Below are 25,333 nucleotides of genomic sequence, written 5' to 3' on the forward strand. Positions count from 1 at the left end.
CCTTGGAAGATATATGACATTTAATGTTTATTTGTTTCCATGATAACCGAGTCAGGTTTTTGAAAGACTTTCACCCACATTTTGAGTTTCAATATTCAATTTTATAATTATTTTTTAAATGGAAACATCTTTATTGTGCTTGCCAGGATAGGCTCTGGCTACCCCCTTGACTCTGAATTGGAAGAAGTGGTTAGAAAATGGATGGATGGATTTTTTTATCAAACTATAATGTACAGCATCCATACCAGAATGAATATAATACACAGCACAGACACACCTGTACTGCCAAAGAATATTAACGGTACAGGAAATGCACGATTAAATCAACTGCAAATGTCAACCATAAGGTTTCTGCCTTGTACACATTATGCCAATAGAAGGAGTGTCTGGGTGAGACAGAAAGCTAGAGAGAATCTGTTGTGACATCATCCATCAAACTGATCAGGAAAACCTAGTCTCATATTGCCTTATTTAGAAACGTAAGCTGTAATTCTGAGACACATACTTTATTTTTCACTAAACCTAAATTAATCTATTGCTAAAGTTACATTATTTTGTAATTTCATAATTGTAATTAAATAAAGAGTTGTGATTTTAAAGTCATTTGAAGGTAAATGGGACACTTACTAAAAGGCAACCACCATGTTACACATTATGTCATAATTGTTACATTTAATAAAAAAAATATTTAGGCCCTTTTTATTTTTAGTCTAATTTGGTCAAAACGCCTTTATTATTACTAGAAAAAGTTACTCAATGTTTTTTTTTTAACTGGAAGACTTAAATACTAATGAAAGACAGCTGTTCATGCAATCATGCTTACAGCTGAAATGCAATCAAAACCAAAAGAAAATGAATTTCAGAAAAGAAAAGCTTGTTTCATCTTGTATCGTTTTTGCCTAAAGACAAAGTGTCAGAAGTGGTTAACATACAAAATCTCGAAATGAAAAGTCAGTGTAGCATTCAGCAATGATCTGGACAGAATTGGCACCCCATTATATCCAGGACTGCACTGAACCTTTCCTAATTCTTTACTGCCTTTTCCTTCCTCCACTTCCCAGACTTCACTTGCTTTTTCTTAGCCTGCAGCTTATTGCTTTGGAAATTATCGAAACCTGACTGCGGTCTCCAAAGTACTTCAACAGTAAAATGACATATATAACAAAAGCTTTCTTCCCTTGGGCTTCATTTATGCAGAGTAATTTTCATGTCTCGGGTCAGCTTCAGAAGTAGTAATCCAACTAACAGTCAAGGACAAAGATTAATGCTCATTTGTCAAAGTGGTTTAAAATGGCACCGACCAAGGCATGGGTTTGACCATTACATACTGTAGCAAGGTTCAACTACTGCAATTTGTCCCATTCTGTTTTTGATTTATTGGTTGTTAATATAAGAGGCTAGAAACTTCAGACTAGAGGCGTTCTAACAAAGAGGAACTGAAAAAAAAGTTAAAATTTTCTTCCTTTCACAGTGACATTAAAACACATGGATTTCCTTAAAAGGGAAATTCTATCCACATATATCTGACCTGATAACCATGTTAATGCTTAAAGCAGATATACAGTAACAATATGTTGCTAAAATGTTCTACACAAAATTAGTCCATTTTGGCTTAAAACGAAGTGGGCATTTTTTATAAATAAGATGTTTACTGTTGGTACGACTAAGGAACAGTTTCTTTTCCTCAACAATTGCTAAGAAGAGGCTTAAGTTTGAAAACTTAAAAGTAAAGTTAAAAAAGTACAGTAAAGTAGTAGAAGTAGACACTGCTATTTCAAAACACAGCCAGAGAAAATAAATGCCAATTGGTAACAGTAGATTCTTCACTATTAACAGAAAACACAGACAATTATTAATGCACTAAATAAACTGATACCCTATTGCGATAAATGGGCAACTCCCGTCATAACTGTTTCTTATATTCTTGGGGTTTCTAACCGCACTTACCTATACAGGTCCTGCCATCGGGCCCCAGCTGTAGCCCTGGAGATGGACATCGACATCTGACCTCTCCTTTCACCACATCGCAACCGTACTGGCAATTTGCCATGGCACAGGAATGGGCGTCTGCGCAAGAGGGTATGAAATAAGTTCACAGTATCTCCACATAATATGCTCCAGGCAACTTTAGCGGCAGGCTCCAAAACAAACGATTCATCTGCTATACTGATAAACAACTGCGACCCACAGTGAACAAATCACGTGTTTTAGCACAGTAAGGTTCAACTGCTTATTCATGTTATTAACGTAGGTATTATGTGCAACTGGTAGTAAAAATTGTAAACCAATCACTATCTTATAGTAATGATATTTGACCATTGGTATTTATCTGAAAGTGTTTCTGACTTTCAAAATCAATTTGTTAAGGAGTAGTGTGCTAAATATATAGTCATTTGGAAATACCATTACCAAACAGTTTACTGTTTAATAAATTAGAGGACCAACTAATAATATTAAACAGTAATATTTAATTACTAAATGTTTATTAACATTGATGGATATTAGCATGTGTATGTTTCCATTACACTTTGTCAGACTCATGTCTGATAAACATTTTCAGCTTAGGTTTGGAAATATTGTGGCAATGAATAATAATCAGGGGACACAACTGGAATTCTTGTCTAAAGTTGATGTTTCCTGTTCTATTTTACACAACAACACACTACTGGGGCGAAATGTATCATCCACGAGCAGATGACAAAAAGATGGAATTATTTTTTAAAATAGGAAAGCAATAATTGCAGCATGACTGCTGTTAAACCTAATGCTTGAGAAGGGTCAATAAAATATAAGTGTTTTATTTAAGTTAAATGTAAGATATTCCTGGCTGCTGAAGTGCTGTATTTGTTGGGAATTAACACCCATATCTTTCTTCCACATGGACAGGTGCTAATGTGTTGATCAGGGAACACCAAGGCAACAGTGGCTTCAACCCAAGGACTGTAGGGGACTTTTTCCAGCGCATGCTGCAGGAAGACAGAAACATGGATCTGCCTCGTCGTCCAGCTTGCAAAAGACATCCAACGATTCATTTAGAGGTTTATTCAAGGAATGTCTCAATGAATGTCCTTTTTTTTTAAAGGAGCCATATGTTTGTTTAAAAAAAGTGAGATCTAGGCCTCTGTGCGTGACTGCAGCAAGGGATATCAAAGCTCTGATCTTGGTGAGGAAGGGTACATTTGAAAACATGTACATTATGAATCTAAAAAAGGATTCTAACACCTCACATTGAATTCTGAAAAACAATATTGACAGTGTAGTTTTGCATTAATAGGTTTTTTACAATTATATATAGCTATTAAGTTACCTTTGCAATTTAATTTTAACATTTCATTTCTCAAATGATTTAATGGTTCATGACCTTAAACATAATATTATGTTTGTGCAGGGAAATATTATGTATATATTTATAATAATTATAATATATAATATATAAAGTGTCTTTTCAGGCCAGGAATGATACTGGGGCTTAAAGCAATTGAAACCAACAATTGTTTTCTGGGCATCTGTAAGCTTTTCAATACTTAGGGAAGGCCAGTAAATCACTATAATTTGGTAAAATATTTGTTTAGAAGATACATTTTATCCTAAAATGTGGTCCATCAGATTGGGACTCAACAAGCAGTTCCTGACAGGAAGCAGGCAGATGACTCACTTCCACATGTCCCATCAGGCATCAGCATGTACCCGTTCAGGCAGTAGCATTTGTAACTTCCATAGGTGTTCATACACCTGTGCTTGCAAGGCCGTGGCTTCAGTCCGCATTCATTGAGATCTACAGATAAATGGCACATAGGTTAGGGCTTTAGAGCAACAGAAAAATGCTTCAGGCTTCACAAACATCAGTCAAAGTTCAGAGGTCAGCTCTGACTGCTCATCCAGCCCTGTCCATCTGTTACAAATGGTTGTCAAAATGGGAGTGATAGGTCTTCAGTAAAATGCTTGGGGCATTGTGAGACAGTGTGTTAGGACAAGCCTGCACCACGTATTTAAAAAATGTGTTTTTTAGTTGGAAATGAGGATATCCCTTCCTTTTGACCTCCTTGCCAATAAAGAGATATATTACTCTACCTTGACTGCCTTCCTGTATATTTCCGAAGTAACCTTTAACACAGGAAATGTCACTCTGCTTAGTAACAAATGGTTGGGGGGTTTGATACATTTTCAATACTTCCCTCAAATATTTATTAGTAACAAATTTGACACATTTTCAATATTTCCCTCAAACATTTATCAGCTTTTTAAACTTGCAAAAATTGCCTTTGTTCACCAGGTTAAATACCTGAAAACGCTTAATTGCCACCCAAAATCTCTCTGAAAGAAAAATGTGAACTTTTATAGAATTTAATGAATTTACACAAGAAGGAAAGTTTGACCTATTTTAACATTTTAAAGGCAAAGTGCAGTGTGATATTTATGATGCCGGTGATATATGGGTTTATCTGGGGCTTCCTGAGGTCTCAGGAAAGTTTTTACTAGCATGGGAGTGATGCTTCTTGAACTCAGGATTAGGGTTTCCATTGATGTTTGTTGGAAAGAGTGCCTCTTTGGCACACTGAGACCACCAAGGTACTAAAAGAAATGTTCAGCTCTTGGATACTGGCCAACCTGAGGGTCGGGAGTTGTGACATGATCTAATAATAAAATAACAACTAAATAAGTTGAGCGGCTGGTTTCTAGGCCAAGCGCTTAGCATGTTTCAGCAGAGTAATTATGCCTCAATGAAAATAGATCTTGCTTACTGTATATGTGCTGCTGCTGTGCATCCCACTTCGATGTAAAATGTGCCATGTTTAGCTCAAGGAAAATGTCTGGAATGCATACTTTAATGCGGCATGTGGTCTATATTTGACAGATGAAGTTGGTTTAAGTGGAACAGTAGCTTCAGTAATATTCCATTACTTCTTTTCATTAATGTTGATTGGCCAGTTCAGGGTTTTTTGGTTTAAGATTAAAACACAGAATGAAACTGGGCATATGATAGCAGGCTGTATTCAATGTTGCCTGGATGTAGTTTATCCTCTTTCGCTACTCACATCCAGCTTTTTATCATACTTTTGCAGCATTTTTTTTACTGGCATTTACAACAAAACACCTTGTAAAATACTTACGAATTATTTTGTACAAATCATGAACAACAACAAAAATGAATAAACAGCTCATTAAAAACAGTTGCTTATTGTCACCTTTCATGTCTGTCAATCACATATATAATTTTTTTTTTATGTAATGAAGTTGAGATTCCCACTTTAGGTTTGTAGTAAATTTAACAAAATGTGTTTTTAAAGAATATTTTAGGGCCAAGACTTAACTGCAATAATGTGGTTATGAATAGAATAAGCAAATAATGTAAAAAACAAATTAATTCTGGGTCACAGGCAAAAAATATGGAAGGTTATTGTTGTAATCATACTGGTCCAAAAATATAGTTTTCTTCCACTGTTTTGGTAGTGAGAGCTATAATAAAACACAATATTACATGCAGAACTTTAGGTAGCCAATTTCTTCTGGATGATTAAGAAATCACTGAGGTCCCATACTTTCATTAAAACTACACAAATTGGTTTTGCCACGATATTAAAACCTTCTTTTGAGATTGACCAAGTACTTGCAAATTAAGCTTCATATGGAAAACAGATGGAATATGGGATAATAAGTTCATGGATCAAGCTTTCTTTCACATGTGGTTTCACTCATCTGATCTATGAAGGAATCTGACATGTTGATAACATAAAAGCATATTTGACTTTTCGATAGCATGATCCTGTTTCCTGCTCATTCTACTGCATTGCTTAAGACTCTGTGACATTTCCCAGTGGCCCTGGAAATGTATCAGCACGTGGAACAGGAGCTGATGCTGAAAGACACACGTCAACAGTCAACAGTCACATACAGTCTGTTGATGAAAACTCAAGATACCCTACGGGCTGGTTTCCCAGTATCCCCCTTCCCCGTTCTTCACATGCAGGATTTTCTATCTACATTTATTCACTAAGCCAAGATTCTGTGTTACAGTAAATACCAAGACAGACACTGTTTGCCTTTAGCGTTTCAAGCTCAGATCACATGACTCACAGATTTGTTCTGTCTGGGAAAAGATTATCGGCACATCCGATCTTTTCATTTCTTTGGGGGTGGGCTTGAATTGAAAAGAAAAAAAGTGCCTGCCCCAAATTTAAAATCATTCCAGTAATGATTACAATAGGTGAATGTTTTCTCTGAAGAAAATGTCATTGTGATATTTTCCTCTACAGTAATTTGTGGAACTGCTGGATACTGCATTTCTCTTTTCACTGCTATAGCATTAGCAATCATCCACCATTCTGCTGCATTTTGAGCCCAACAGTGCCTTCAGCAGAGTTAGCATCAGCTGGAAGAGTGATGCAGCTCTTATTGACAAACATGTTACTCAAATACACTAAGAAGTAAGGTATTCTGGCCATGTAAAAGCCTACCAAAACCCATCTGTATCCATTGTCTAATAGTTTTGATGAATCCTGGTTTCAGTCAGCTAACGACAAATCCCTGACTCAATCCTGCATTGCCTGGGCAATACAGTAAACTCTGTACCTGTAGTGTTGAACCTATCCAGAAGATGTAGAATTTCAGAATCCCTTGTTTGGAAGAATGCATTAGGTTGCACAGAAGAAAACAGACATCAGGGGTAAGACATATTTTAAAGCACGTTTTTGTGCGTCTGTTTTGGTTTGGTTTTGTACAGTTTTACCCCAGTAACTCACTTACTGCTCCATTGACAGTTGTGATGTTTTTGATAGTCTAGCAAAAACAGAAGTTTTATAAACATTTACAACACTTAGGGCCAATTCTATTTCCATTTGAAAAAAAACATATTAATTTCCCAGTCTTGTAGGTATTAGTGAAGGTTCCTGTATCAAGTTATGCAACAGAGTTACTTATTTTCAGGACTGTACCATAATTAGTCTGATAATGATGTAAATTAAACCTTTACTGCTCTACCATTTAACTGCTTCACATTTTTTATTTTTATGCAAGGGTTTATTCAAACTACACTTACAGAAGAAAAGTATTCTTCAGTATAATGTTTTGAGATTAATAATAATCCAAATAATTTATCTGATTTACTTCCCAAAAGTGACTTACAGGTAAAAATATAAATCTCTCTAATAGAACCTCATAAACTGCTGGACTAACTGAGAAAGCATTGCAATGAACTGCATTATTAACAGGAGCACTGATGCCAATACAAATACATTATACACATAACACATATAGAAAAAAGGGCAAATTGAAATGTAACACTGAAGCATAAAGAAGAATAATGGACCAAAATGACACAGCCTTTCATGAATAGCAAGCAGATTACTGTAGGTTCCCCAAAATCTGTCTATGAGTCAAGCTGAGACTACGGAATGCTACCTGTGAAAATGCAACGAGCACCTGTAAAGAGAAAGACAACCAAAGCTTACATAAAAGCATAATATGACAAATGATCTTTTAGGATCATGTGCAATGAGTGCAGCTCTCCCTCCCTTGCTGGGATCTGATCCCAATTGTTTGGGTCCTGAGCACACACAGCACCACTCCCTAGACAGTGGATAACTCTGCCACATCAAAAGCTCAGGTCTTTTGCCACAGCAGGGCTCTACACTGCCCGAATTTCCGAGGTTGGTGATGTCACTTCTGTAACTCGCTCAGCTGTTATGCGGAGAAAACATCCAATTTTTTTAAAGACAATAGATACATCCAGGCACAATGCATGATTCCATGTGTATATACTTTCATCATTTGTTGAAGCTATAAAAGAAGAGAAAAATGACTGAACATCAAGACCAAGAATGTTGTTAACCCGTGACTTTCTATAAAACAAAAGGAAAACAGTTTATTTTCAGCACTGTCCTCATGAAGCAGGCATTGAGCGATAGCACATGCTAATTATAGCAAGAAGTCTGTTCTGAAGAGGATAAAGGGAGCGAGATTGTGAAATAGAGATAAAAAAGAGATAGAACACAGATGTTTTCTATTGCTTGGCAGCACATACAACGCACTGGAGGTAGAGAGTCTACTTCAGAAAATTACTGTGAATTAAATGTTGAAAAAGAATTACATGTCAAGATAAGGGGCCGATTTCTGATGTGATAATTTTAGAATGTGGTTGGGTTCTGACATGATGATCCTAGCTTGTGAAGACAAATTAAAGTGTTGGTTTTGGTGTAGGTTCTACTATTGGTCAAGCATTTAACTCAGTCCAAAGCTGTAATGAATTAATTCCTTAGCCTTCCCTCATGCTTGAGGATGATTGTGTTCCATAAACCTGGAGGTGACTGATAAAGCCAATCCAGGATCCAGACGCTTGGTAGATAGAGCAGGTGTTGTCCCAGGAGATATCTGTACTGTGCAATTTGATCATGGCGAGCATTCTTGCTTTGTTTCCACAGTCTGATGTTGTCCCAGACACTCTTCCTCCATTTTTGTTCAGTCAATGGCCATAATCCCCCAGGAGACTATATTAATGTTGTGATTTTATTGAACTAGAGGAACCAGTTCCTAACAATCTGGACTGAAATCACTCACTATTATTCAGGGAATCTCTTCATATTATCTGAAAACCACTAACTTGATCGTGTTTTTATAGCTGCCCTAGCCACCATCATTTGTTGTATATCTTATAGTGCTTCCCACTAAACAGGTAACAGCACCCTGGAGGTTGTGGAGGCTCAGAGGAAAACTAAATATTTCAACTGGACGGGTAAAATAAATTGTGAGACAGCAAACTGGGGCAGCACAAAGACAAAGTGGTTACTGCTGTTGTCTCAGTTTTTTCCTGGCTTGATTCTAGACTAGGCCACCTTCTGTGTGGGATTTATACTGTATGTTCTCTGCAAATGTGCACAGTGTATGTTCTCTGTGTCCTCTGGTTTGGGCTCTGTTCTTTGGGGACAGGCTCTGAGTTCTGGGGGTCTTTCTGATATTGGCTAGATGGACAGCAAATTGACATAAATCTCTCTTGAAAACATACAGCTCAAAGTTATTTATTTAAGAATGAGATGTCTTTTTTTCCCGCTGATTACAGAATACAGAATCAATACAGAAATTTCTTAATTCCCTTGGCTACCTCTCTTCTCCATCCTATTAACAGCTTTTTTCCAACAGCCTCACACGATCCAGGTGATACGCAGAAAGGATGCTACATTATTATTTATTACAATGCAAAGTAAACTAAGAAACCGAAGTCCGTAAGGAGGCATTTCCTGCTGGCCCTAAAGCAAAGAGGCAGGAAAAATATGTAACAGCACAGCGGTCTTTCCTTGTGTTTTTTGTAAAGAGAACAAGAAGGTGAGATCAAATAGATGAAGGAGAGTGAAGGGAAAGGAAGAATGAGTAAGAGAGGAATGACCTAACAAGCTCAAGGAGGCCTCTAAGGGCTCAGGCAGCACCAAGGATCTGTGTGATCTCATGCTTGGCTTTGACATGTCACTACGGGCTGCCAGCAAGGTCCTTTCAGGCAGGCAATGCTCCACATCTGGAACAGGAGGCAGGCAAACAGCCCCACTGCGAGTGAGCCATGCAGAGAGGGGCCTCAGCACTGATGGACTTGCTCACCCAATGGAGGTACACCTGCAGGCTGGAGGTCCGGGGGGAGAAAGATAGGAGGGTGACTGTCCCAAATTGGGGGGGTTACATATTCCTGCTCATCTTCGCAAGAGCCAGAGGGGTGGGGGGGGAAAAACAGCAAACAGATATGTAGTGAATAGAAGATCTGTTTCTTGTTTTGATAGATTTACCAACCAGTTCCTGGAAAATGAAAAACAGTCATCATTTAGGGAAAAGATTAAGAACATGTTTATCCGACTCTTGTCCCCATCATATTTCTCTTCAAGCAAATATTATGTTTGTGCTTGGATAATACCAGCTCATGTTTTCATGTTTGAACAATCATTCATATCAAAGCATGTAGTAGGCAACCATTTACTGTCCTCTATCTAGACTGCATCCAGAACACTGCTTTATTGTAACACTGCCAAATGCTCAGATTTAGTTTGTCACACAGCATGTCATTAGGAAGAGATTTTAGCATCTAGGGAAAACCATCTAGAGCATATTAGACTTTTATTATCTATAGTCTATAATCGTAAACTTTAATATAGTTTGGAATTTTAGAAAGTTTAATTCACATATGTTTCTTCATAGAAAGAATCAACCAAATAGAAAGTCAATTAACCAATGTAAGAATAATCTCTGAACAACAATAAAACAATAAAATTAATGTTTTAATGGGTTTATCTGATCTGGGATACCTCTTTTGAATCTATAATTGTGCCACAAAAGATTGATTAAAAATAGTATAATATTAAATCTTAAAGAAGCAAATTTGCGCTGAATTTATGTAAAAAATGGGGTATAAAGGAAGTTTTCTTTCAGGTATTTCTTCTGTGAAGGTCTGCTATTCTCTCTTAAATCCTCTCCAGTGAATGATGATATTGTCTAGCTTTCCTGGAATAAAAACAACAGGCTGCAGCAGACTGCAAAAGAAACAGCTTTCTGTGGACCATGGATCCTGATTTGACTATAGTAAATGATTCTGTTAACAATACAGTACTGTGTATGGGTTTTTGAGAAGTTCTCTTTTAGAGTATCTATGAAAAAATCAATTGAAACTACTCAGGAACTGCTCAGTATATGTCTGCTGATGCAGCAATAACAAATTTCAGCATTTCTGTGCACTAGCCGTACAGTATTAATGATACATTTAATTCTGTATTTCACATGAATAATTGGATAAATTATGACTCATTGTCTGGGAAAGTTACATTGCAGTGCAAGATAGGCAATTTAATTGTGTTGTTAATGCACCGAAAAAAACAGTTTAAAAGATAATTAGTCAATTAAAATGTTTTATAGGGTGGGGGGTGTTCCCAGTATGACCAATACCGACTGTGACCAAAATGAAACCAAATGAGTTGAATAGCCTCCTCTCATTTCTAGTGATTATGATGTTCTTAAGAACTTAATTTCAAATACAAAAACTTCATTGTACTGCATGTACCCAGTCCATTTTTAATTGTTTATTAATACATTGATATTTTGGTTAAAGAAACAGAATTACTTTTTAAACACAAGATGCACAATCATCTTAAGCTGGCACTGTTAAACATCTCTTTTAACATATGTATTTCACTTAATTTCTCAAGTTGAGAACTTTTAATATTTACAACTTTAATATGTATATATCTATAATATGATATAGATAATATTTAATATGTATTATATATAATACTTTCATATGTCATTATCTGTATATGTTTGTCTTTCCACCGAAACACATTTACACTTTTGATACTATTTCAATGAAAGATGGAACATAGATTTGGAGGAAACTGATCTTTGAATTAGAATTTAGTTTAAAAATAGGGAAATTCACACTATTGCTAACAGATTTAAATAATGGATGATTAAATTTTAAACTGATTAAAATTTAATTGTAACTTTACTATTATGGCTTCAAAAGGTATGTCTTTTAGTGAGGTAGAGAAAAGCCTTACTAAGAAACTTCAAATACAAAAGATTGCTCTTAGAAAAAACTCAACTCAAGTGCATAAATCAGAGGTTTACATATGATGTGAACCAAACTTTTAACTGATGTTCAATTTTATGTTTTGGTAATCTACAGGTGATGCAGAATTCAATGTACCCATCTTTTAGCAAAGGTTTCAGTACCTTATCAGAAGATGTGCGCTTGTCTGGGTGTTAACAGGTTGCGATAATGCTTTGCAAACCTTTGTTGTTTTGAGAGATATATAGTTTATTTTTTCTTACAACTCAGCCATGAAATCCATCCTTGTACCTGTCTTTCTCTAGAGTCGGGCTAGTCACATCTACTCTGTTTGCCTTTTTATCTTTCTCACCTGTTGAAGAGGCTGTGGTATGCATGTCCATCCTTGATTCCTAATAGCCAGACAACCATTGGTGTTGTATTTCTGTTGTCTTTCATTCGCTTTGTTAAGTCTCATTATTGTGATTTAAATTGTGATCACCTTATTACTTCTGTTGACAGATTATGAAAGGAATTAATTTGATCATTTAATATGAGCATGTTATGAGCATTTAAAGCATTTTAAATTTAAGTATCCGTTTAGTGTTCTTTCGATACCTTCCCCACCTCCAGCTCAATTTGGAATCTGCCATTTACTGTAACTTGGGTTAATAAAGCCCTCATATCAGCAGAACATGTGTGCCTTCCTCTGAGATATACTGTATATGGTTAAGTGAACATCCTTTTCCACACTGTGAGTCTTATAGCCTCATATTGCGAAGTCAATATTGACTGGGGAGTCGTGTGGTACTTACTAATGGCACTGCAAGTTCACAAGTACCTTGGAAGGCCAAAGGGTCTTCAGGATTTCATTCAACCAAGCCCTGAATGATTTAATTGGATCAGTCCGTTGCCTAATTGGGAGACATTAGCATGCTTTAAAGACCTCTGATCATTCACCACTTCCAACAAAGCCTTCAAGAATGAGGCTCTTCAGGAGATGTAGACCCCTTTCCCTAGGCAACACAAACCTAACCAGCCCTGGTCAATTCTGTCCCACTGTTTAGCCATAGCTGCCTAATGAAAGAACCCAGACTTGAGCTCCTAATGTCGGGAATTAAGGGTTCAACTAGAGCTCTGAATAATAGGAATAATGGGAATAATCCCTACACTATTTGAACCACTTGGAAGTCTTAATCGGTTATTCTTTTAGAATCAGCAATTATTTTTGGTTATGCCAACAACCTTTTCACTTCTCAGCTCATGGTTACAAAGTCAGCAGCCACGCGCAGGGGGGAGAATGAGGATGTGTGTGCAGGCTCCACTGAATAGCCCACTTTCGAGTTTTCGTCTGTTAACACGTCTTAGGTAGCCCTGTCCCCCAGCAAAGGTTCAGCGCCCACTGGAGGAGGCAGAACAAACAGCAGGACTGCACACCTGCGAAGTGTCTGAGAGCTGCTAGACTAGTCCCACAAGACCCCTGCTTGGGGGAACCACAGTCACAGAGACGTGACAAAGAAATAAGACATTGAGCTTGGCCTGCTCTCAGGTGCTAGCCGAACCACTGGGTATTTTAAATTTCAAAGGAGAAAAAACGGAGATGTAAATTAATGTCAAACATTACATAAGGAATTAAAAAGAAAGGGTAGGGATAAAATTTGAAGTTTGGTCATCAGTTTGTGAACATACTGTATATAGACTAGACGGTACAGGATAGTACTTGCTAATAATTACCTGCTCATAGAGTCAAATAGTTATATGACAAAATTATTTTTTGGAAAACAAGCCCTGGCTTGGTGGTGTAAGGAGCATGAAACTGTTAAAAATGAGAAGAAACTGTTCTGGCAACTATTGACCAAGCTGAATGCTATAAGGGTCCTATTCTTTCTGAGCGAATTTAGCAAAATTGCAATGTGTGTGGTTCACTGAAATTATTTGATAAAAAAATTGATGAGCATCCAGCACCTTTAATAAGAATGAGACACACAGTATTATCGTTATGTAATGAGAACAGTTACACTGGCTTTTGCTGTAATGCTTTCAGTCGGGCACCGTTCATCATAAATTTCTATTTTAAAAATTGAATTAAGCTGCCTTGATTGGAAAAGCACAGCATTGTCGTAATATTGCAAGTTTTTTTTTTACCTGCCAGGGAGACCCAAGCTTTGAAAAGAAATACATCTAACCAAGTTGACATGTGGCACCATAACACAGAAATATGAGCCAGCTGATTTTTACACTCCCTGAGGGATTTTTTCTCTTCTTTTTTAATTACAGGGTATCCTGTTGCCATCTTGGGGCAGGAATTCCAAAACTGTTTTGTGCACTTAAACCTTTTACAGGAGACATTTAGTGTTTTTTATGACTACTTGTCTTTAACCATCCTAATGCATTTTCACTGCTTAATGTGCCATCCAAAGTACCCATTTAGTATGCCTCATTTTTTGTAATTATAGTTAAAGGCATTTCATGGGAACATGATTAGTGTGACAGAAAACCAAATATTCTCTTTAGTGCAATATACCAGGCTTTGGTGTATACAATATCGGCTGTTCAATGGGTTCCAAAAACAGTGTTTGAGGCATTTTTGTTTTCTCCAGGGGGATACATCATTGTAACAGCTTTTTTATAAATTTGATGGAAGTATTTAAAAAATATCTTTCAGCATTGCACTTAGCAGATATTTGAAATTCAGATCTTATGGTTAATTAAAACTGAAGACCAAAAGTCATGTTGTGTTGAGAGGTTATCCTGGCTGCGGAATGCTAAATTCCTTATTCCGCAAGTCTAGCTGTAAACAGTAAAGAGAAAGAGAGCCCAGTGATGTGTTTTGCTTCCTTTACACAGATGCATGAAATGGTTAATATCTTGTTTTGGTTAGTGAAACTCAGTATTACTAAGCATAGGTACTCACTGATTAGATGGTAGGAGTAAGTTTGGTAACAAATAAATTGGGTAGGATATAACTACACAGGAACACAGGATGAATAAACTGCTTGGCTATAGTAAGAGTCATGTATACTGTAGATTTCTGAGCCAGTGAGGCTATACATATCATGCATTTCTGTAGCACATGGGTCTGGAGGCAGCGACAGAGCAGCCTGCTCCATCAGAAGACCACAAATTTCAGTAATTCTTTATTCAAATGCTTAAAATTACTGTTCAACACAGATTTATCCTGGTGACATTCATCAAGAAATAAGACTACTTTCCTCTCAGGACTGAGTTGCTGTGTACTGCCAAAAACAAATTCCTGGTTTTCACTGTGTAATTTACAAAATTATTTTACACAAATACAGAAATGTGATACACCGTGAATCTGTTTTCTTCTACACAGTAAAAGCAATCTTCTAAAGTTGCTTAAAAAAGGATATGTGATGTACAGTAGCTGTTTTTAAATCATGTATTAAACTTTAACAACAGTGATTATGTTTTCTGAGCAAAGATGACAGATAAAGTAAACGACATCCACTGAATGATGGTCATTCTGTTAATTTCATTGTCAGGTGAACAGAAACATGGGTTTTTATTCAAATATATTGCATTTTTCCTCTCAGTAAAGACCGATCATATATCACCAATAAGTAATGGAACATACTGTAAAGCCTTCAAATTCACTCTCTTGATTCTGAAATTCTGAACTTTCTTAAGAATCCTTAAATTCTTGTGAGAACATTTCAAAAAGAATACTGACAATGGAGCCAAACAATGTGAATCATCTGAAACAGGAAATTAAGGAGATGCCCGTCTTTAGAATTCCCTAACCCAAATTTTATTAGACAGCACGTTCCATTGCTTAAGACTGTATGATTCTTCCTGTCTTATACCCTTTCTACTTTTCACAGATAACATGTCTACCATCTGAACCTTTGCTGAATTCAATTATAATAATTGCTTGTATCAGTGCAGTGGTTTTCATTCTAAACTTCATAAAGAGCTTCACATATTGGGGTGGATCTTTTTCATCTATGACTGAAGTGCAGTATCCATCTCGGTGGGGCATGGCAGGTTTTAAGTGCTGACAGCCCCTTTACACAACACATCATGTGGAGAAATGAGACTTCACCAATTGAATTAAGAGGGAAATGTAGGGGTAGCAGATTGTGTAAGCCCAAAGTGGAATTTCACCCGTACACAGAGGACAACACCCCTAATCTTAAAAACTGCACTATGGGATTCTTATTGACCTTGTGGTCAGGATCTCAATTTAACATCTCAGCCAAATGATGGTGTTTCCTACAATACTGTTACCCACTTACCACAGAGCAGCATGAGTTTGCAAATTCTTAGTTTAGAGAATGAGAGAATGCCACCTACTTGTCCTCCAGCACCACATATAGCAGCAGCCTGGTTTTCCATAGATCTCCCATGCCAGTACTGACCAGGCCCTGCCTTGCCTAGCTTCTGAGATCTGATGTGCTCAGGCTACAAGACATTAATGCTGCTAATAACAAAACAAAAACTACTCCACCTTTATGAGGGGGATGACCTCAAAGAAAGGTGTTAGTCACTGCTTTCTGACAGTGAACACAACCTTTACAACAAACTGCTCTAAGGCCTTACCTTGATTACAGGTCTTTCCGGTGTATCCTGGGTAACACTTGCACTTATTTGGTCCTACACATTCCCCGTGCTTACATCCATGCTGGCAGAGAGCTATGAGAAACAAAGACAAAGTGGTTGACATAATTATCCCCAATAGTACAAACGTGACAGCTTATGATTCTGAGGACCATTTCAGATTTGAATGCATCTTTCTATCAAGGTACTATATCTCTTGCTGCATCTTTGCCCTTCATTTACCTGCTTTTACATTTTAAGGCTGCGCAGTGCCAATGCTACAGTACATGTAGAAGCACAGGCCTAAAGATTAAATTAAAATATCGTTTTTAATTTTTTTCATTGATTTACAATGACTCAGAAAAGAAAGTTTGAGCCCTGTAGTCCAGACATCTGGGCTGTCTCATGAGCTACCTGAGACAAACACTTCCCAAGTGGTGATACGACAACAGCAACCTCACTGACGTCCTGAATACTCATAGCTGTGAGCTTACAGTGCCGTTAGTGAGATTACTGCACAAGAACTCCAGTCAATGCTCTCTTCTGTTTGGCGGTGTGTGATGGGACATTTAGAAATAGAGAGAATTAAAAGAAGCACTCATCCTAACTGAAAAGTGAAAGAGACATACAGTACAGTAACACTAATTGGTTCTCAAACAGTAATTATGCTATTGACTGGTAAAACCAACAAACATGCTTCCCTTTTTTTTTATTAATGTAAAAAAATATTGTGCTTTTATTTAGCACGATCCTTTTAAATCCAAGATTAATGTTTGATTTTAAACACAAGCATATTCTTGTTGTTTTCCTTGGTGATGTTTATCCCATCTAACAGATCAAAGGTCTCCGAAACTGAGGGTCAGAAAGAAGATACTACCTTTGGAATAACAATTTCAAAAAAGAAAAAGTCACTGTTTTATTAACCTATGACTATTGCAGTTGTTGTTGTTCGCAATATGTAAAAATAGAAAAACTTCATTATCTTAAATTGAGGGAAAATCAATATATCTGATATGTGAAAGATGTGTAGAAAATATACAGTATGTTTGGGTTTTTTTATTTGGAGGTTTTGACAACACTCTGCTTCAAAGCTCTGGACTTTTTTCAACACTTTTTCAATGAATTTAACTTTTTCAATGAATTATTTCAGTCATCAGTCTTTCTCACAGCAATGACATAGTAACAGAAGAAAATAATACAATACATTTTAAAGAAATATAACATAATATAATTATTACAAAAAACATTTCACTCACTTTTAAGCAAAATATTGTTTCATCAATGTAGAAAGCAATGCTTCACAATGGAAATTTATGGTTATTTAATATGGCATTTATCACTGGTCTAGCAATAGACTCCCACATTCTTCACAACATATTTAAATAGCAAGACAAATTACAAACATGTTTGTGGTGGTAAAATTGTTGTTTTAATTCATAATGAGTTATTTCACCTTGCAGTCCTCATTCTTTAACCTTTAACCTTTATAAATATTTGTATATGGACCTTCTGAATGGTGTAACTAAGTAGCATCAAAAGCATCATTAAGACTGTTATGACACAGTACATTTTATGCACTTAACTAAAGCTTTCATGGGAAGGAAATGTGAAATGTGAATTTAGTGGTTTTAAGTTCAAATGAAGGTATAATCCCAATTTGAATGAAGGAAACAAAACATACTTTATTTCCTCTAATACCCTGCCATGAGAGGTCTGTGAATCTATTGTTTTCTCTTAGTACATACACCTATGGTAACACTTAATATTACACTCAGATAAACACTGAAATCACCAGGTCAGATCTGTACAGTATGTAAATGTAAGTCAGACAAACACTATCTGGCATGAAACAGTGCTGTGAGAGGTATATTTGTACAGCACAGCCTTGGTAATGCTCAGACCCTGTGGTAGGATAATTATGGAGGTCAGATGCTACAATCATTTGTCAAGTTAACTGGCCGAGTGGTGACTAGCTATGCATGGCGACATCATCACTCCTGAAGCAAGTGATTGCTGAAGTACATTATTTTTAATAGCTACTCCTAAAGAAACCCTTGTTTTATTTTTGTAAGACTGTTTGCTATTGGGGGTATCTGCTCCGATTATTTCAATTAATGAACTGTCATTCTAGGATGTTTTATTTCAGGAACGGACAGATTTGAAAAGATTATGGTAAGGGTATCTTTCTGTTTTGTCTCCTGCACTTCTATCTATTCTTCGTCACTATATGCATTATTTAAATATAAGTTCTCCTTAAATGTCAAATATGAAAAGTTTCGGTTTACCAGCATTAATTATACTTAATGTTTCAGTGACACTCGGAGTTCAATTATTTTAGGACTGAACATAAGCTTCCAAGAGAGTGGCGTCATATTCATTTTTATTAGCTCATCTGTTCTAATAAAAATGACATTGATCTATTTTCTCCATGACATAAAGTAGAGCCTCATAAGTCCTGTCTTACAGTATTAATAAAACCTAACAGCTGACTTATAATAAGGATATATCTACAAAGAATGAAGGGAGGCTGTGCTTTGCCCAATATGGCAAACGATAAACGTAATTGAAGGTCATCCAGGTTGATTCCTTATCCAGTCGCATGATTCACTCTTAAATCTTATGGAATTATTTATTCATACAGCGGCTCAGTGAGCAGATATTTATTTATACGTTTTTACGTAATGGGAATGGAAAGTGGGCATGCTCAGAAGAACTCTATCCCCTTTCTTGGTGCAGGGAAGGACGCCCCTTTTAGAAATCAGTCTGGCAAGCCGGCAGGAAATACCCTGTATGCTTTCTACACGTTGAACGGCATCTTGTCCTAAAATTGGCACCCACGACAGAGCGGTCTCTCGTGCCTTGTGTTAGGCAGGTTCCTAGGATGCCACCAGGACATTTTCCAACAGCTAACTGCCATTCACTCCCACTCTGTCAAGAAGAACTTAGTGGAATCTTTCACCCAGTAATGGGGCTCTCTCTCCCAGGCGGTCCATTCCCCAAACTATTCTGCTACATGTTGTAGGGTTTTGTGCTCCTTCATGGGTGTCTCTTTGCCACATTAGACTAAATGGAAGTGATCCATTAGTAGAGGAGAGCAATAGGATACACTCTCTGTTTCAGATTCAGTGTAAGAACATTAGGTAAAACTGGTCAAAAACGTTTTTGATATTGATATTGATTTGATATGACTAACGTTTCAGGACATTTGAGAAGGTTCTCAAATATATTTTCAAAAACGTTATTCTAATAGATCATATCCTATCTCTATTGTGGTATGATATCCATGTGGCTTCTTAACTTTGGCAAGCAGATTATGTTGTGATCTCTAGCTAAATGCTTATACCGTATATAGTGCCTTTATATGGAAAAATATTTTAAAACTGTTCTACTGTTTTTTTTATTTAGAGCAAAAAGCCAATTTCTCAGAAAAAATACTGCCTACAGACTACTGCACATCAAGTAGTTCTGTTAGTACACAGATAACAATACCTTTACTCTCTGGCATTCACATCAAATACAAATGTGCAAGAAAGACATAAAAACATACTGACATATTGCATATTATGCATTGGTTTACACAACCAAAACCAAAACATGCTAAAATGAGACAAATAATTAATACTTACAGCAATGTCATTACAGAAAAGAAATCAGCAGTAATAACAAGTTTATTAGTAATAAATTATCAACAGAAATAAACAGTCGGGACATGTTATTTCCTCTGCTCTAGACAAAATGAATTCTGTTTAGTTTTTATGCTGCTCTATAAAGATTAATTTCCTTTAATTATCATCTGGCAGGAGGTTGAAGGGACAATACAGACAACCGTATATAGTAGTGATTAGAGCTCTGGAATCACAACTAGAATGTTTTGTGTTTAAATCCCAGGTCAGGTACTACTGTTGTCTCTTTCACCCCAACTGCTCCCACAGAATACCTAGATTTATAAATGGATGCAAATATAAGTCATTTTAGATAACAGTGTCAGCCAAATAAATGAGTATTGTAATAATAATTATCAGAGCTGGTTAAAAAGTAAGAAAATGTTAGAAGAAGGAGAGGTCACTAAAAAAGTATTGGCCAGCAATATTATTGTATTTTCTAGGCTTTATCCCTCTATAATTTGTTGGGCTATAGGACCTCATAAAGTTGTAAAGACAAAATTGTTGTTCAGTGCCACTGACTCTAGTTTGCAGTTGATCTGTCTTGCGATCAGATCTATGGAAAAAGACAAGTTCAACCACAAATGCCCATGGTTACATTTGAATAGCTGATTAATTCTTCTTTAAAACCCTAAAATAGGGAAGAAAACACATATGAAACAAGGACAATTAGAGATTATTAACTACAAAGAATCACATTTATTTAAAGAATGTTAGGGCAAACAGTGAGTTTAGCAAGTGCAACGTGTGCCACGGTTCTAGACAGAAGAAACATTTGCTGCTGGAAAGGAGCTATTTATATCTCAGTTAACCCATGATTTAGAGGGCGTGCCTTCAGGACACAACTTGCCAAGATATTTCAAGAAATACGTGAAGCTAACCTTGGGGCTGGCACCTTATCCCGAATACTCTGTGCCTTAAGACGTAGAGAGCTGCAAAACAAATGTCCAAAAAAAGAAATTCCAGGATTTTTTTCTTTCTCTTTTTTTCATTTTTGAAAAAAATAACATGAACTGAGGCTGGGCTTGGTTTTCTCGATAAGCAAGCATTCCTAACCACTTACACACACATACACACACTCCGCTTTCTCGCATTTAATTTCACAAATAAAACAGCTTTTCCCTAAACAAATACATTTTAAAGAGTCCAATCTCAATGCTTCTTTTACTCGAAACATTTTTAAGACGTTTGCTGCTTTTTTAATCCATTACTTTTTAAGGCCAAACACATTAAAGATTTGACATTCATTTGGCATACTATTTGAAGTAACGCAAATCAGAGTGGATTTTTTTTCAGATGAAACACTGTAAAAGCAGGACCAGCACTTCTTAAGGAGACAGTATTTCTGAAATAGAAGCTCGTATAGAAAATTATTCAGCATGAGAGACAGACAAAGTATGTTTTTTACTGAAATAATGGAGGACTGAAGTATTGCAACTGGGTTTAATGTACTGAGGGCCCAGTTTCTTATGAATTTTGTAGATTAATTTCTCTTGGTTATGATGGTGACCTGATGCACTTAGTACTATCTGTGGTTAAGTAACCTTAGCATTTCAGATTTTATACTGTCATAGTGGCCTTAAAGCTAGCCACTTTAGAACTTTTACCAGCTTTTTCCAGCTTTAAAACCTAGGAAGAAGAGTTAATGGAGTGCTTTTAAACCTAGATCAAACATCCAGTATCACATGTATAGAGAGAGTGTGGAATCTTTTCAGCTATTACAGTATGTGCGATTTATAGGATTATTTTCTTAGATTACATGCTTTTTTTTCTGTCAATGTATCTTCAGAGTGACCATATTTTGACCTTTGCATTCTTAAATTAATTTTTACATGTTCAGATAAAACCCCATGACATCAAGAATGTTAACACTGATAGAACAATATGGTAGCAATTGTTTAATTGATTTACATCTAGGAAGACTATACCATGCCTCGGGCCAAGCTATTTATATTTTTGTGTACGGCACCAGAGATAGCAGGATAGCAATGTTGAATGGAAGATGATATGGATGGTTGGTTGAAAAAACCGTGCCCTTGTTATTTCTGCAGTCACATAGTCACAAAACTATTAGCACTGGATTAGCAGTAATATTTTATCAAAAATGTTTCAATATGTGTATAAGTGTATGCTCCTATTTAATAAATTACTGAGCCACACGTTTCCAAAAAAGGAAAGAGTACTTGTGCTTTTGGGTCAGGTAATATCCAAATGAAAAGCATTTCTGCTGGAGTCACTCTGCCACAGGCTGGAAATGTTGCAAGTTTTTTTTTTTAAATAATAAATGAATAGAAAAAAATAAATTAAGGTGTGCTATCCCAAAAAGCCAGCTGAGTTTCAGTTTGGGTTTTCAGCATGCATAGTACCTATCTGTCACACATACTGTACCAGTTCAGAGCTCTTCTGGCTTGGAAAGAATAGATCAGAAGAAAAAGACAGAGCAATAGAAAATTCTGAGATGAAAACCAATGCCAGAAATGAATGCATTCAGGCTGAGAGAAAGATAAAGTACTGAAAATCACTACCAGTGGTGCATTATTAGCTTGTGGTGAGATCCCCATTTTTATATCTTTGAAACAACCTGAACCAGCACTCTGACAGTAAAAGAACATTTTATTCATTTGGATATCAATCTGTATCTTTTTGAAATAACACAGAATTTCCAATTGACTACATCCTTGATATTACCAATTTTGCTTGATTAACTTCTGGAGTTAGAGAAAAGTATTTTCATTTGAAAATAAACATAATGAAAAAAGTGGTGGATGTTTTTTTAGACGTTTAGAGTTAAGAAAAATTTAGAAATAAAGTCAGAAATAAAGGAATACTTATTTTTTTCACTAAATTTCACACAGTCCTTGGATATCTATGAAAAGGAGAAAACAATCTTAAATTTACAGGGTATCAGATACTGTCTCCTTAAACTGCTAGTTGCTTCAGTGTTTCCATTCCTCATAGATGTGAACATTATGATACTGATAATCACCACATTTTCAAATACACCAGCAATCATCATTAAGAAGGACACATTAGCCCTATGCATTGCATTTGGACACAGCAATAACAAGAACACATACTTGGCTTTTTGACTTAAGAATTCTAGGTCCCATCAAAAGTATTCAACCACCTGGAACAGGGATCATTAATTTTCCCTTGATGATCTTTTATTCCAGACCTAGAATTGAATGCACAAAATGTGCATTATTCAGATACTGAAAAGAAAAAAAAGAAAATATAAGAAATATACAGGGAATCTGTGATCCTTTTTTTGGACAATAGTGTAATTTATCAGGGACAAAAGGATAGTCTGTGTCTTTCTTCTCTTTAGCTTTCAGATTGTAAAGTGAAAGCTCTTTCCACAAGTGACAATGTCTCTCTGTCTTTAACCTTGACAACACTGTAAACTCCAATTCATCTTAAGGTAAGAAAGACTGTGAACCTTTTACACTTCCCAGGAGCCAAGTTGAATGTCATGTGCTTAATGAACCACTGTGTCTTCTGCCAATCTAATTGGATGAAGTCGGACCCTGTAATGAGCTGCCCAAGAGAAACCGAGGAATACTTGACAGCACTCAAGCCCTGGCATGCCACTCCGTAACACGATGGCAACTGTAATGTGATGTAATGAGTTCCTCTTGGGTTCTGTCTCTCAAACTGGCTGTAGTCCGCAATGTCATTACCATAGCTCTTTGTCAATGCTGAAAGAGTCATCTCATCAGGCAAGAATTAAGAAGCTAAGCTGGCATACATGTTGGTTAAGTGACTGCTGTGTATCAATGCATATTTGTCAGTTATATTCTTATTTACAACAGACAAATTTAATAATTCTAAAGAATTCAATGGTTCTGACTGAACACAATTTGAAGAAGAAGTGATGCGTGGATGTACTGCTAACAATGAACTAACTTCATTGACTATGCAATTAGAACATCTTAAGAATTAAGACTAAGAATTGTATGCACGGCTGAACTGTTTCATGGTATCTTACCATAATCCTCGAGAAAAAAAAATGATCTAACTGCAGAAAAAAAAGGGATGAAACCAGCCCCAGGAGGGAAACATTTTGAGACCAAAGGCAGACTGTACATGGTAGATAAAACTCTCTGTTAGTTAAGGTTTTGTAAGTGAAAAATGCAGCATGCAGTGTCATGCAGGACACCACAGCCATTCACAAAAGCTGTGCTGAAAAGCTCTGGAGACCATGCTCAAGCTAAAGAAATAAAAAAGCTACAAAATAATATCAACCTCTGATGCTTTGTTTACAGATGCGGTAACCCTTGACACTCTTATCCCCAACTTTGGGAAGGTAATTCAAATACTTTTGACAGGACCATGAATGCAATGGAACCTTTAAAGACGAACAGTAAAAACAAGCAAAATACATTGCAGATTATTTGACATAACATGAAATATGGAGACAGATGAATCTCAGGTAAAACAATAAAATGCAGACGGAATTTTGGCCAAAATGCATTGCAAATGACTTGAGCCATAACAAAACACAAAAGGCATGCTCTATTAGTTAACCCTTACATGTGACTAATGCGGCATGCAGTGTCATTCTCAAAATGTATGCATAAGCCCCCATGTATAACACAGCCTTAGCTTAAATTCATAGCAAGCAACAGCTGTACTATCCTGCACCGCAGCCATGCAAAATATCTCACATTTTTCAGACTACTCTGCATATTCAGGCCCTATTTATATCTTAAAAGATCACAAAAATATTTCTAAATAAAAGAAGGGCGTTTTTTCCAGGGGAAAGCAATATCATACATAATCCTCTAGAAAGCACACAGGGAAATATGGAAACGTTGAGAGAATTTAATTTCCTGGAGGAGCACCATGACTGATTTTAAAGGAATCTTTTTTCCTAAAATGTTTGTGCACCACTGTTCAATGAGGGAGTATGTGAGGTTGTTTTCTACCCTGAAACAAAATAAACATACATAACTATGTTTCTGAACACTGTTGCCTTTCTTTTTCATTTGTGTTTACTGGATAAAAATACTTGTATCTACAGAAGCACTAATGAGGTGATCTTTTTCTAAACGTTTTTTCTCTCCTCCAAAAACACTGTGAGCATTTATGTAATGATTGTGGAACATGGACCAGGATTTCAGTTTTTGAAATACCAAGGACATGGGTATAGTCTGTTATGTTTGGATGTTTACAATTGCTGATTAATTGTCTATTTAGACAAATCTGAATTTTGTGGAAATAAAAAAATAGACTTTTTTTACTATCTGGTATTTACCTGCATTCCTCCATTAAGCTGGGTTAGGCATCTCAGCCTATACCTTCTCCTTGCATTTCACATAGCATTTTGAAAAATAAAAACAGCTGGTTTATAAAAAACAATTTCAAAGCTCGTGCTGTTCTCATTTGAGAAACAGCAGAAGCCCAATTTCATTCTGTAAAAGTACCAAAATTCAGGGGATTTACCAATCACCCATCGAGTGTGTGCATAATGTTTCACATACAGTCTCTCTGATTTATATACGTTTTGGTTGGGAAAGTTTTTTTTTTCATTAAAAAATCAAACAGAATTTAACTTTATGTTCCAAATGAAAATCTACAGTTGTGCACGAAAGGTGAG

At 36.3% G+C, this 25,333-nt stretch overlaps 1 protein-coding gene across 4 annotated transcripts in view; it reads right to left on the reverse strand.

The window, feature by feature from the left end:
* Nucleotides 1–25,333, reverse strand: part of npnta (nephronectin a) — a 55,577-nt gene that overhangs the window by 21,073 nt on the left and 9,171 nt on the right. Inside the window, exons 3-7 of one of the 4 annotated variants that reach the window (XM_088913057.1) lie at nucleotides 20,616–20,666; nucleotides 16,076–16,168; nucleotides 9,583–9,675; nucleotides 3,656–3,775; nucleotides 1,948–2,067 (exon numbers count right to left, since the gene is read on the reverse strand). In XM_088913057.1, the coding sequence (XP_088769183.1) occupies nucleotides 1,948–2,067; nucleotides 3,656–3,775; nucleotides 9,583–9,675; nucleotides 16,076–16,168; nucleotides 20,616–20,666 (477 nt within the window). The remainder of the gene's footprint in view (nucleotides 1–1,947; nucleotides 2,068–3,655; nucleotides 3,776–9,582; nucleotides 9,676–16,075; nucleotides 16,169–20,615; nucleotides 20,667–25,333) is intronic. The other 3 variants (XM_088913137.1, XM_088913227.1, XM_088913315.1) reach the window with 3 other exon arrangements.

This window comes from Atractosteus spatula, chromosome 1, assembly GCF_055471065.1.
Source record: "Atractosteus spatula isolate fAtrSpa1 chromosome 1, fAtrSpa1.hap1, whole genome shotgun sequence".
In the NCBI taxonomy this organism is placed as follows: domain Eukaryota; kingdom Metazoa; phylum Chordata; class Actinopteri; order Semionotiformes; family Lepisosteidae; genus Atractosteus; species Atractosteus spatula.